The 14,932-nt window shown below is 40.7% G+C and overlaps 1 protein-coding gene across 4 annotated transcripts in view; it reads left to right on the top strand.

Moving 5' to 3' along the window:
- PDE5A (phosphodiesterase 5A) overlaps positions 1–14,932 on the top strand; it is a 154,080-nt gene that overhangs the window by 40,927 nt on the left and 98,221 nt on the right. For all 4 annotated transcript variants that reach the window (XM_055434147.2, XM_088836147.1, XM_055434149.2 and 1 more), the window contains exon 3: positions 422–511. In XM_055434147.2, coding sequence (XP_055290122.1) covers positions 422–511 — 90 coding nt within the window. The remainder of the gene's footprint in view (positions 1–421; positions 512–14,932) is intronic.

A 14,932-nucleotide genomic window follows, 5' to 3' on the forward strand; every position in this document is an offset into this window, starting at 1 on the left:
TCATTTTGAAGGTGGTGGGTTTTATAGGAAAAAATTTCAGACCAGAGATGCTTTTCTTTTTCAGAAGGATCAGTGAGAGGGGAATAGGCAAATTTTATTACAGAAGAGGAGAGTTGTCACTTTTTCTGGAGTTTAAGTGAGACTATCTAAATTGGTTACTTGTTTGAATTTTCTTTATTTCTTAACATTTGTTTGCATCTGTATTTATTCATGAACACTAGTTTCTTTAAAAAACTTTAAATTTATCTTTGTCAAAGATTATATGTACTTATATGATTTGATACCTTTTACAATGATAAAATTAACATTCAGAGCAACAAGGTAAGTCAAAGGTTAGATTTCTCTAATCCTATAAATCAGAAAAATCACATCAATCATTGAACAAGTCAGTCACTAAATTGAATTTCGTCTTCCTTACTAGGATCCTCGATTCAATGCAGAAGTTGACCAAATTACAGGCTACAAGACACAAAGTATTCTTTGTATGCCAATTAAGAATCATAGAGAAGAGGTAAGCCAATTTTCCATTTTATAAAAGGTCATTTGGAAACATTTTTCTTTTTGAAATTTTTTTTTACTTTTCATATTTCTGAAATAATGCTGTAGTGCAGTTAACTGGAAAGTGCTTAAATGTTCTGCTTGATGTTTTTTATTTAGATTTCAGTAATAGAATTGTATCCTGATTATTTACTTTGACCTAGAAATACATTTTAGACTTATAATTTTTTTTTTAACCTCTGTTTCCTGAAGACCTTACTCTATCCTAAGATACATAATTGTGGTTGTGATTATAATCAATTTATTTCATATTATAGTTTGAACACTTGAATAATGCTTATTTCATAAATGGTTATCCAATCTCAGTGGTCATCAACTGATTTTATTTTTTATTCAAAGTGAGGTTTTGAAAAAAATGGAAATTGTAGCTAACTCCAAGCAAAATTTATTGTGAAATTATAACAAGCAAATGAAAATAGCTTGGTTTATATTTTACCTAATTAGAAGGTTTGGATTCTGTAAACACTGAAGTCTCTCTTCATTTTATATTTATTTGAAAAAAAAAGTTAATAAATGATCATTTAAACTGAATGCTTCACTTGAGTGTTCTCAGCCCTGTATGCACATTACAAACAACTGTGGAACTTCTAAAAAGTTACAAATTAAATCAGAATCGCTAAGGGCAGGGTGTAGATACTGATATATTTTTAAAGCTCCTCAAATAATTCTAAAGTGTAGCTAGGATTGAAAATCATCTAAGTGAAAACAGATAGATTGAAAGAGCTCCTATTTGTGGTTCTTAACCTTGGTTGCAAGTAGAATCACCTGTGGAGCATTTAGAAATTCTAAAACCACAGTTGTTGTTGTTCAGTCACTAAGTCCTGTCGGACTCCTGCAACCCCATGGACTACAGCCCGCCAGGCTCCTTTGTCCGCAGATTTTCCAGGCAAGAATACTGGAGTGGGTCCTTCCTGACCCAAGGGTGGAACCTGCATCTCCTCTGCTGCATTGGCAGGTGGGTTCTTTACCACTGAGCCACCTGGGAAGCCCATCCAGTCTTTTACCAAGTTCCATAGATTCTTTTTCTATTAGTGTTCCCCATTTCTGTTTCTCTCTTTTGATTTCATTCCTGCTACCTGTACTGTACCATGATTCAGATCTTGAAGTAATGCCTGAACTTTTAAAATATTCTCCTAAGGAGTTTCTGTACTTTAAGTCAGCTTCCCTTTGATCCCCGCTGCTGCTAAGTCGCTTCAGTCGTGTCCGACTCTGTGCGATCCCATAGACGGCAGCCGACCAGGCTCCGCCATCCCTGGGATTCTCCAGGCAAGAACACTGGAGTGGGTTGCCATTTCCTTCTCCAATGTGTGAAAGTGAAGTCGCTCAGTCATGTCCAACTAGTAGCGACCCCATGGACTGCAGCCCACCAGGCTCCTCTGATCCCTGCTACATAAGCTAAAACACAACCTTCTAAATCTGTGCTTCCGAAACAGGAGTGTGCACATGGAGTCTTACAATGCAGATCTGAGTTCAGTACTCTGGGTGAGCCCTGAGAGTCTGTCCTACAAGCACTGAGTTGATGCTGGTGCACCTGGCAGTCCCAGCTTGATGAACAGGTTTCCAAGTCAGTAACTTCTCAGTCTTCCAAATACATTCTCAGTGCCTTAGAGTTGCTACATGGTTTCTTAAGAATGTAGTTACAGCCATGATTACTTAAAAATACCTGCAGCTAAAACATATATATGAGATTAAATAATTAATTAACTAATTAATTGTGAATGAATAAATGAAATTGAAAAGACTATGCATGGACCAATGGTGTTCTTTAATTGGACTGCCAGATAAAGGAAATACAAACCTTATCTTACGCGATATTGGGGGACATAGTTATACTAAAAAACTATTTGTTATTTATCTCAAATAAAATTTGACTGGACATCCTATGTTTTATCTGGCTGCCTGAGTTATAAACCAAGGATGTAATTTTGTGCACTTAAGAAGGTGATGTTCAGCTTTTGTTTATAAGTATGTTTAAAACCGTGGCCTGAGAAACAACTTTGTACTGGTCAAGAGACTTAGCCCAAGTCATGCTCTGGTTAAACATCTCTTTCTAAGTTGCATGAACACTGAGGATTGAGGGAATCCTTGGGAACTATGCAACTAAATCATCAGGGTGAAGAGACTGCCTTTCTGCAAGAGAGCATCCTCTGGGTACACATGTTTTTGTCTTTGTAACTGCCAGTGAGGAAAGTGAAAGTGAAGTCTCTTAGTCGAGTCCGACTCTTTGTGACCTCATAGACTGTAACCTACCAGGCTTCTCCGTCCCTGGGATTTTCCAGGCAAGAGTACTGGAGTGGGGTGCTTAAACTAAAACAACAGTAACAAAAACCCCTGCTGTACTGAGGTACAAGTTAGGTAATCAGATTCATTCATTTTAAGTTTATAGTTTGATGAGTTTTTAAGAGATAGATGTACAGTCCTGTAACTACCACTGTCATCAAGTACATTTGGTACTTGCCTGGTGGTCCAGTGGCTAAGACTGCGCTCCCAGTGCAGGGCGCTAGGATTCGATCCTTGGTCAGGGAACGCGATCCCACATGCTACAGCTAAAGATCCCAGTGCAGCCAACTAAATAACAGCAATAATGCAATTTTTAAAAGATGCAAAGCATTTCTGTCCCCTCAGATATTTCCCTGCACCCCCTGTTGTTGACCTTCTCCTCCCTCAACCCCCAGCTGCCGACAGTCCCTGACCGGTTTTCTGTCACTGGTATCTTGCCTTTTCTAGAATGCCGTATACATCATGTAAGTGGAGTCACACGGTATGTAGTCTTGTGTGTCTGCCTTCCTTCACTTAGTGTCATGCTTGTGGTTCGTCCATGTCCTTGCGTGTGTAAGTAGTGTGCTCCTTTTGTATTGCTGGGTGGTTACTCCATGGTGTGGGTGTGCCACAATTTGATTATGTATTCATCTGTTGATAGACTTTTGAGCTGCTTCCAGTTTTTGTCTGTTAGGAGAAGACAGACTGTTAATGTTTGCATACTGGTCTTTTTGTGGACATATTTTCACTTCTCTTGGGTAAATATATACGAGGGATATTTCCAGGTTGTGTGTTGGGTGTTTGTTGAATTATATAAGAAATTTCCAAAGTCCTTTCCAAAGTGACTGTGCCATGTGCTTTTTAACCACTAATGTGTACGAGAGTTCTAGTTGCTTCACATCGTAGGCAACACATGTTGGTGTCAATTTTTAAAAGTTTTAGCGCTTAAATTTGGTTACGTGAATAAATAACCTCGCTCACGGTCACGGGCCGTCTGCTTGCTTACAGACTGAGTAAAGTGGGTTCAGATTGTGACTCTCCAGAGCTCCCCCTAAGATTTCTGCTGCGCTGTTCAGCATTGCCTGCCTCCAGGCCCCTTCTTCCTCCCCTGCTGTCTCTGTTTTACCCTGCGATGATCTGACGAGAAGACTGAGCTCTTCACTGGTTTTCACAAAAGCTTATTCACACAGGACATTTCGTGAGATAAAAAATTTTCAGTGACTTCACTGGCGTCTGAGTAACTTTACTGATGGGAAGGTTTCCAAACACAGCTTTTTAAGCATCTTGCTGACCCTCCCCGTTCTTTGTCCTCTCCTCCCACGCTCACACTGCTGGGTTTGAAATTATTTCCTGTGAGAATTGTTTCTTCAGAAAAAAGGAATGAAGAGAAGCAGTCAGAAAAACAGTCATACTCTCAGCTTGGTTGTGGTATAAAAAGTCATTTAGCTGACCAAGAACCGCTGAGAAGATGAGCTGTATGAATTCCAAAATTATCTTTAGATTTATAGCTACATAAACAGACTGGGGGCAATGTTTGCTGTTGTGTACATACAATAGAAAAGTGCTTTTTCTCCCACGAACCTTTTTAAATCACAATGGGAGAGTCCCAGTAGGGCTTTGGGGAGTAGTTGTTAGGCTTGCTCTGAGCTTGAATCCCATCTTCAGCAGTTACTTGATGAGAAACCAGGATGGAATTGGTTAATCCCGTGGATCTTCAGTTTCCTCATCTGCTAAATGAGGGTTGTAAAAGGACCTACTTACCCCACAGGGTTGTTGTAAAGATTAAATGTGTTTGTTCATGCAAAGGGCTTGACATAGTTCCTGGCACATGGGAAGTGATCAATAAATGTCAACTGTCATTTGTTTAAAGGAGACATGAACTTTCATGAGAAAAAAAGGATGAAGAAGTCATCAGTCACGTGATAACCAGCCAGCTCGGATCAAATGATTGCCAGCACAGTCCCTGACTGGTCTGTTACCCTCTAACAAATGTTAAGCTTCAAAGAAAGATGCTTTTCATTGTTTTTGCTCATAAATGAGGCAAAGTAAATTTGGTTGCTTCCTTTGTGTTAGTGCAGTTGTATCGAGTAAGCAGACACTGACTGCAACTAATTACCAAGGAACCGAAGATGAAATGTGATTACTGATTGTTTATTAGATGCCTTGGACTTTTTAGTGACCCCAGTTTCTTAAGGTACCAGCTCTGGAGAGCTGATTGAAAGGAGCAATTGAATACTGAATACTAGAGTCTGAACTACAACATAGTCTAGAATATTCAGGAAGATTTTTAAGATTCAGTAAAATATCACTTCATCTGCCTCTCTTCTTGTGAAATCTTGCAACTAATTAAACATTTTCAGGACTTTTCATTAGTGTTACAATTGTAAGTGTAATAATGCAATGCCTTTTTGGAAGTCAGGATCATCAGTTCAGTTCAGTTCAGTTCAGTCGCTCAGTCGTGTCCGACTCTCCGCGACCCCATGAATCACAGCACGCCAGGCCTCCCTGTCCATCACCAACTCCCGGAGTCAGGATCATAGATATTCCTAAAACTTCTGTGACAGATTTTTTTTTTAAGTCATAAAGGATAAATGTCTGCAACCTTCCCTTCTCTGTATACCCCCTTCTAAGACAGTGGGGTTAATGGGCAAAGGGTGGTGGTGGTAGGGAGCGGACTGGAAACGCTAGAAGAAGCTAAAATAATTTATTTGGGAAAGGTCACAGAACTATTGGCTAGAGAAAATGTATGAAGACAAAAAGTAAAGGGGTCAAGGGAGAGAAAAGAGCCAGTCTAGGCTGTATAATAAAATTGTTTTTAGGAACAACCTGGGTAGGACTTGGGAAATAACTCCTTATCCTGTGGAAACTGTTCGGAGGACTTGACACATGCTAATCCGTTTAAATCTTTGTCACAACCAGAGGAGGTGGTCATTATTTTATTCCCACTTACAGAAGATGAAACTGAGATACGGGACATTTAGGGAACTTGGCCAAAATCACATAACTATAAACTGGCGAATCTGAAATTGAAACCTAGGCAAGAGGGTTTTTTAAAATTCCACTGTGGACGATGACTGCACTCTCTTTCTTCCGCCTCATTGTTTTCTTGAGCTGCTGCAGCAAATGTTTAGATTACTTTTGATTTGGGGTGGGAAGTTCCCAGATGTGATATGTGACCACGTAGAAGCAGGGCTTGAAGGTGGAGACAAGGAGAACTGGCTCTATTCTGGTAGCTCTTCAAAGTTGTGTTGAAACCATTCTGCCGACAGACTTTTTTTAAATTGGAAAAAAAGAAGAAAGGGAGCAGGTGGGGGTGGGGAAGAAGAAGGGTGAGAGTCTGTCCTTTATAATGTATTAGGAGTAATACATCCAGTAAACACGGAGAAATGTTTTCCCGAGATATGAGTTGCAGGAGCATGGTTCACGTGAATCTGGGCAAGCGTGCTTTGTGACATGCACAGGAAGCTTCATGAAAACATTTGCAGCAAGTGTGTGAATTTTTAGAGCTGCTGTTAAATTTCTTTTAGGCTTAACACTGGATTTTTCAGACCTGGGCACTTGAATCCATTCTTCAATTTTTGACACATGCATTAGTTATTACTATAACTAGATGGTTCTTTTATGTTTAGTAAAGAAACGTAGGGAAACTCAGGAGGAGGAAATGGCAACCCACTCCAGTATTCTTGCCTGGTGAGTCCTGTGGACAGGGGAGCCTGGTGGGCTGCCGTCTATGGGGTCGCACAGAATCAGGCACGACCGAAGCGACTTAGCAGCAGCAGAAGGGAAACTCAGCTCTTTCAGTGTAGCTCAGCTGATCTGTTCCTGAAATACTAGCCTATCTTGAAGTATTGCTTGTTATGGCATGTGGAGATGAGTGCTTTGTTTTATAATGGCTGCATCAGTGAGGTAGAAGCCAGGACATTGTGAAATAATGCAAGTTCTAGAAAACATTCATATTGATCTGAGGTGGAGATTATATCCAATAATGTCAGGTTAGGCTGACACCTGTTTTCTCTTGGTTGAATGTTGACTCCAGTTATTAAGTAGAAATCTAATTTGGAATCAAAGCATTTATTCTCCTCTGTTTTTATCATCTTGAGTTTATCTTATCATACTTGATGACATAATTCTTCAGTGCAAATGTAACAGCCATAATAAAATATTTATGATAAGGTTTTTTTTTTGCAGTGTGATAAAGGAGCATTTTCAGCTAGCTATCTGTTCATATCTTCTTTTAAAAGAAACCTGAAAAACTTCAAAACATATCAGCTAATTTTATGAGATATTTATGATACAAATATTTTGATGAGTCAGATTTGTTGCATGCCGAAAATCACAAGGTAAAGCATTAATGGAATCAAATGTGTAAATCTAAGTGCCATATACAAAAGTAAATGTTTTCCAAAACTTAGGCTACATGACTTTATCTGCTCATTTAAAAATTTTCCCAGTTCAGTTCAGTCGCTCAGTCGTGTCCGACTCTTTGCGACCCCATAAACTGCAGCACACCAGGCCTCCCTGTCCATCACCAACTCCCAGAGTTTACTCAAACTCATGTCCGTTGAGTCGGTGATGCCATCTAACCATCTCATCTTCTGTCGTCCCCTTATCCTCCCGCCTTCAATCTTTCCCAGCATCAGGGTCTTTTCAAATGAGTCAGCTCTTTGCATCAGGTGGCCAAAGGATTGGAGTGTCAGCTTCAGCATCAGTCCTTCCAATGAATATTCAGGACTGATTTCCTTTAGGATGGACTGGTTGGATCTCCTTGCAGTCCAAGGGACTCTCAAGAGTCCTCTCCAACACCATAGTTCAAAAACATCAATTCTTCGGCACTCAGCTTTCTTTATAGTCCAGCTCTCACATCCATACTTGACTACTGGAAAAACCATAGCCTTGACTAGATGGACCTTTGTTGGGAAAGTAATGTCTCTGCTTTTTAATATTCTGTCTAGGTTGGTCATAGCTTTCCTTCCAAGAAGTAATCGTCTTTTAATTTCATGGCTGCAGTCACCATCTGCAGTGATTTTGGAGCCCAAAAAATAAAGTTTGCCACTGTTTCCCCATCTGTTTGCCATGAAGTGATGGGGCCAGTCATCCCCTCCTAAATTATTTTATCTTAAAAGTAATTGTTGAATCATTGTAATATGTAAAGCACTGGTCTAGGCAGTGATTTTTTTTTTTTTTTTAATGAAGCAAGGAAGATACTGAAAAAAATTTTTTTTTCAGTTTCATTAAGAAGATTTTGTATCAAAAATTAAATATCAATACAAGGTAACAGGACAAATGTTAATAAATAAGTTCGGTATTCAGTACATAAGTTGAAAGTGTGGATTTTGAGAGCTGGAGAAATCACAGAGGAAGGATGAAAGCTGTGGTTTCATACAGCAGATTCCTGCTGTGTTTATCCCACAGCCCTGAGAGAGGAAGCGGGGAGATGGTGGAGGCAGGCTCAATACTGGCCTGTGACATCCTGCTTGCAGTTTTCTTAAACTGGACATGTCAGCTTGGAAAAATAAATGTTAGAGCTTTATACATAATCCTACAATTCCAAACCAGCCTAGATGAAAACGTAGCTACACGAATAAGGAGAGTTTAATTGTAGATGGGCAGGGGGTCTAGATCTATTTTAGTCCTAAAGAATTGGCAGGTTTATATATATTTTTTTAATTTATAAAATGTCCATTGCATTTATTCCCCTGTGATATTTGCTCATAGCTTTGTTTTAGAAACAAAACAAAAATACTCTGAAAAGTTTCCGATGGTTCCAGACTTGATATCTTGATGGTGATGGTCTTTTCCTTTTTCCACATTGCCCGTTAAATAATAAACAAGTGTATTTTACAAAGAAGATGGTAACCATTTTCCTTAGGAAAAAACATTTTTTAAGAGTATCAGAGGAACAATACAGTACTAATAGATTAGATCCCTGAGGCCACACTGCTGATCCAGGAGAAGAGTGAATAAATCCTTGAGACTGAATATTACATTAATGGTAGGCTATATTTACCCAAATTTTATTGTGGATGCTCAGAAAATTTGGTTCAGAGCAAATGCTGTGTTTTATTCAATATGAGGTTTATCTTCATTGTACTTTTAGAATAATCATTCTCGCACTTCATTTTAAGTTTGATAGAGCATTTATAAGTTTATTCTTGAGATGTTTTATATAGATCCTGAAGTATGATTAGTAGAGGTCTGGAACCAGTTGCAGATATGTGTAATTTCTTTGTGTAGCATCTAACCCAGAGCCACATAATTAGACCTTGGGATGGATTTTTATTATTAAATAATTTTCATGCATTCTTAATTTTTATGCATTCTTAAAGAGTTAAGATAGTTATCAGTGACAGAGCTGCTATCAGTAGATAAATATATGAACATCTGTATCCATCATCGCCTCTGGAGAAGGCAATGACAACCCACTCCAGTATTCTTGCCTGGAGAATCCCATGGACAGAGGAGCCTGGTAGGCTACAGTCATGGGGTCTCAAAAGAGTCAGACATGACTGAGCAACACTTTAACCAAGAAGGAAAATAGCAAGTGCATATTCAGTGCTGAGCAACTGTGCTCCTTGTGGGAAGACAAAAAAATGAGACACAAGCCCAGCATCTGAGGTGCCTTCTATATCATGAAGCAATATGTCCAGTTTAAGGTAATATCTAAAGTGACATGTGAAAGGGGAAGAAAGTCCTACAGATGGGATTTGATCCCGCCCTCCCCCTACCTTCTTCTCTTCTTCATTTAGATATTGACTGATAATCATTTTTGGGGAAAACGTCTTGATGCCTGCCTTCAGATACATTTTTGGTGTAACTCGTAGGAGTTCTGTTTTGTATTAATGGATCTTGATAAAAGCTCCAGTTGTTTCAGTACCAGGAATCTTACCTGTATTATTTCATCTAATGTTCTCAGTGGCCTTAGGGGATGGGAATTGTTTCCCCTTTTTTTTATGAATGAGGACACTAAGGCCCAGAGAACTTAAGTGACTTGGTTATGAGTGTCAAACCCACACCGTCTGACCCCAGAGTCCTTGAACTTCTGAAAGCCCACTGAAACCAAAGGATGGGGCACATTCAGTAGGGTTCTGAATGGTGTACAAGGATGCAGAACTGGCTTAACATCCTCAAGACATAATCAAAACAAGACCATTCTTTACACCTTTGAAGCAGCTTTTACAGGTTACCTCCATACAAACTTAAATCAGGGAGACTGCTATCTTCTTCCCTGGTAGCTCAGACAGTAAAGAATCCACCTGTAATGTGGGAGACCTGGGTTCAATCCCTGGGTTGGGAAGATCCCCTGGAAGAGGGCATGGCAACCCGCTCCAGTATTCTTGCTTGGAGAATCCCCATGAACAGAGGAACCTCCATGGTGGGCTACAGTTCATGGGGTCACAAAGGGTCAAACACGACTGAGTGACTAAGCATACAAGCATACATCCCTCTAAAAGCTAAGATTATATAGGTAAAATGCTTTATAAACTATGTATTTTATATTCCTTCTTATTAAATCCACATCTAAAAGTTCCTACTTATTTCTCTTCTACCATAGAGTGGAAATTAATATTCTATGAAGACAAATTAAAGTGTAAGAGATGATACTTAAATTTTTTTGAATTATAATCAACTTTGTGGGTTTTTTTTTTTTGGTATCTCTTGGTGAAGTAAAGTGAAAATGATCTGGATTTAGAATTCCAGATCCATTTGATTATTACTAATTAGTTGGTGATCATGAGAAATGCTGGGCTGGAAGAAGCACAAGCTAAAATCAAGATTGCCTGGAGAAATATCAATAACCTCAGATATGCAGATGACACCACCCTTATGGCAGAAAGTGAAGAGGAACTAAAAAGCCTCTTGATGAAAGTGAAAGAGGAGAGTGAAAAAGTTGGCTTAAAGCTCAACATTCAGAAAACTAAGATCATGGCATCTGGTCCCATCACCTCATGGGAAATAGATGGGGAAACAGTGGAAACAGTGTCAGACTTTATTTTTTTGGGCTCCAAAATCACTGCAGATGGTGATTGCAGCCATGAAATTAAAAGACACTTACTCCTTGGAAGGAAAGTTATGACCAACCTAGATAGCATATTAAAAAGCAGAGACATTACTTTACCAACAAAGGTCCATCTAGTCAAGGCTATGGTTTTTCCAGTGGTCATGTATGGATGTGAGAGTTGGACTGTGAAGAAAACTGATCGCCGAAGAATTGATGCTTTTGAACTGTGGTGTTGGAGAAGACTCTTGAGAGTCCCTTGGACTGCAAGGAAATCCAACCAGTCCATTCTAAAGGAGATCAATCCTGGGTGTTCATTGGAAGGACTGATGCTAAAGTTGAAACTCCAATACTTTGGCCACCTCATGCAACGAGTTGACTCACTGGAAAAGACTCTGATGCTGGGAGGGATTGGGGGCAGGAGGAGAAGGGGACGACAGAGAATGAGATGACTGGATGGCATCACTGACTCGATGGACATGAGTTTGAGTGAACTCCGGGATTTGGTGATGGACAGGGAGGCCTGGCGTGCTGTGATTCATGGGGTCGCAAAGAGTCGGACACAACTGAGCGACTGCACTGAACTGAACATGAGAGTGATATTAATGATCTCTTGCTTAGTAACAAATCACTCTTAGCTTAGTGATTTTGAACAGCAGCCTTTATTATCTCAGTTTCTGTGGTTCAGGAATGCCAGAGCAGCCTAGTGAGTTGGGTGGCTGTGGCCCCGGTTCCCTGCCTGTGTCTGCACTCAGGATGCTGCAGGGACACCTGCCTCGTGCTTGAGCATGCACTTCCCAGAGGGCTCAGTTGCCCTGGCAGGAGACCTTTCCATAAGTCACGCCATGTCCTTAGCACGTGGCAGAGAGCAAGCAAGGAGGAATCAGCAGTGCCTTGGATGATCAAGTCCCCAGAGTTGCTCACTTTGCCTCATAGTAATTATTCATTAGGAGCCAGGCATCAGGGACTTCCCTGGGGGTCCAGGGGCTAAGGCTCCACACCCCCAGTGCAGAAGGTCTGGGTTCGATCCTTGGTCAAGGAACTAGATCCCACATGCCGCAACTAGGAGTTTGCCTGCTGCCACTAGAGCTCACCTGTTCAGCAGCTAAGACCTGAGATAGCCAAATAAATAAATATAAAAAAAGAAAAGTAAAGAAGCCAGGCATCAAATTCAGACTCAGGAGGAGGGCAGTGAGGCTCCATCTCTTGAAGAGAGGAATGTCAAAGGGCGGGTGGACATACCATGAAACCACCAAATGTACCAAGTGTATTTTGAGGCTTTAGTATCTTTCCTTAAAACTGGCCAGATGATAAAGGGGGAACTCCACTTGTTAATTAAAATAGTGTCTTAGGGACTTCCCTGGTAGTCCAGCAGTTAAGAATCCACCTTGGAATGCAGGGGACGCAGGTTCAATCCCTGGGCAGGGAACAAGATCCCACCTGCTGTGGAGCAGCTCAGACCGTGCCCCACAGCCGTGCCCCACAGCCAGAGCGTCCTTGTGCCACAACAGAAGTTCTCACCTGACACAACTAAGCCCCGATTCAGCAAATAAGTAAGTAAAAATACTTTGAAAAATAAAATATCTTAAAACAACAAGGACCTACTGTGTAGCACAGGAAACTATTCAGTATCTTCTAATAATCCGTAATGGAAAAGAATCTGAAAAAGAATATATTTGTGTATAAGTAAATCAGTTTGCCCTACTCCTGAAACATAAGTCACCTATACTTCAGTAAAAAAAAAAAAATCTTAAAAATTATTGTTTTTCAGCCTTTCATGTACTAAAAAATAATATCGACCTGAGGCAACACAGAAAAGAGTGTTTAAAATGTGGCAAGTTGGTATGTATGCTCTTGCAGACTGGCTTGAGGCAAAGAGAAAGTAGAATCAGAAGAGGAAGCGTGCATGCACGCTAAGTCTCTTCAGTCGTGTCCGACTCTTTGCAACCCCATGGGCCATGGCGGGCCAGGCCGTTCTGTACATGGAATTCTCCAGGGGAGAGTACTGGAGTGGGTTGCAGTTCCCATCTCCATAGAAGAGGAAGACTGAGGAGACCATAGGAAGATGCCTGCTGTTTGAGCTATGGCAAATGATTGAGGTATTAAAAGTCTTAAAGCATTATGTCACAAATGCGAGTCTTCGTGAGATCACTGTTTGTGTGTAGCTTAAGTACTTGGCTTCCTAATACCCACTGGTGTCTCTTTATTATCTGTTATTTCTCTACACCGTATTTTCTGCCTCCCTCGTGGATCAAGATTGGAAGCAATGTGTCCAGTACTTCAGCACAGTGTTTGCTTGAGTATAAACTGGAGATGAGGCCATACAGGCAGGCCGAGGCAAGGTCACAGAGTCCTCAAATTGCTGTGCAAACGAGGTGCTGGGCTTTATTTTATTTTTTAAGCCAGGAAACATTTGCTATCATTTAAAGATCTGTGTGGCCACAGTATTAAGTATGAACCGTTTCCTTTGTTTATACTCTAATCCAGAGTCACATAATTTGACACTTGATAGATTTTTATTTCCATATTTGTTCATACTCAGAGAAGGTTCTGTCTGGAAGCAGGGCAGTTGGTAAGGAGGAATTTACATAATCCAGATGAGGAGTGGGCTTGTTACATCTCTGTTTGTGGGGGTGAGGGATTGATTTGATGGAGGGCTGAGTGGAAGGAAGAATGTAGAATCCTTTCTAGGTTTTTTAGGTAGATGTAATGAGGGACGATTGTGATATTTCCTAAAATAGAACATGCAAAAGAGAGAAATGGTTTGTGGGGATGGAAACAGTTGGCTCTTTGGGGGGCAGTGGGTGGATATACTGTTTTTCTATCTGTTACTTTCTCCTCTCTCCTCAGATCTCAGTGCTGTGTCCCCGTCCCCGCTTTGAGCTGGTGGTCTTGCTTACTATTTCAGTGAAAAGCAGAGCAATTAGAGGAGTCCTTCAACAGAGCTCTTCCCCATCTCTTTCCCCCACTCCTGAATCTGACTTTATACCCTCTAGATTCCTTTCTCCCCTCTCCCTTTTTTTTTTTCTTTCTTTTTTAAGTAAAAAAATTGTTCAGAGTTTTGAGGGGTTTTGCTATTTTTTTTTTTTAATTAAAAAATTTTTTGGCCAAGTAGCATGTGGGATTGTAGTTCCTCAACCAGGGGCAGAACCCTACCCCCTTGCATTGGTAGCTCAGAGTCCAACCACTGGACCATCAGGGAACTCCCCTCTGATTCCCCTTTGACTTTAACTGTTTGCGAAATAGTAAAGGTCAGCCTGGCACTTGCGCTCTTTCATCCATCTCATCTTCTCAGAGACAGCCCAGCAGCTCCTCCCGCTGTATCCAGAATCACTGAAATTTGCCTCCTCCACCAAATTGGTTTGTCAGCATCAGTTTAGTTCAGTTGTTCAGTCATGTCTGACTCTGTGACCCCATGGACCGCAGCACGCCAGGCTTCCCTGTCTATCACCAAATCCTGGAGCTTACTCAGACTCATGTCCATTTAGTTGGTGATGCCATCCAACCATCGCATCCTCTGTCATCCCCTTCTCTCCCGCCTTCAGTTTTTCCCAGCATCAGGGTCTTTCCCAATGAGTCTGTTCTTTGTATCAGGTAGCCAAAGTATTGGAGCTTCAGCATCAGTGCTTCCAATGAATATTCCGGACTGATTTCAAGATGAACTGGTTGGAACTACTTGTAGTTCAAGGGACTCTCAAGAGTCTTCTCCAACGCCACAGTTCAAAAGCATCAATTCTTCAGCACTCAGCTTTCTTTATAGTCCAACTCTCACATCCATACGTGACTACTGGGAAAACCATAGCTTTGACTAAACGGACCTTTGTTGGTAAAGTAATGTCTCTGCTTTTTAATATGTTGTGCAAGTTGGTCATAACTTTTCTTCCAAGGACCAAGTGTCTTATAATTTCATGGCTGCAGTCACCATCTACAGTGATTTTGAAGCCCCCCAAAATAAAGTCTGTCACTGTTTCCATTGTTTTCCCATCTGTTTGCCATGAAGTGGTAGGACCAGATGCCATGATCTTAGTTTTCTGAATGTTGAGTTTTAAGCCAACTTTTTCACTCTCCTCTTTCACTTTCATCAAGAGGCTCTTTAGTTCTTCGCTTTCTGCCATAAGA

The sequence above is a fragment of the Moschus berezovskii genome, chromosome 5, assembly GCF_049115385.1.
Source record: "Moschus berezovskii isolate FMDL1 chromosome 5, NW_MosBer_1.0, whole genome shotgun sequence".
NCBI classification, from domain to species: Eukaryota; Metazoa; Chordata; class Mammalia; order Artiodactyla; family Moschidae; genus Moschus; species Moschus berezovskii.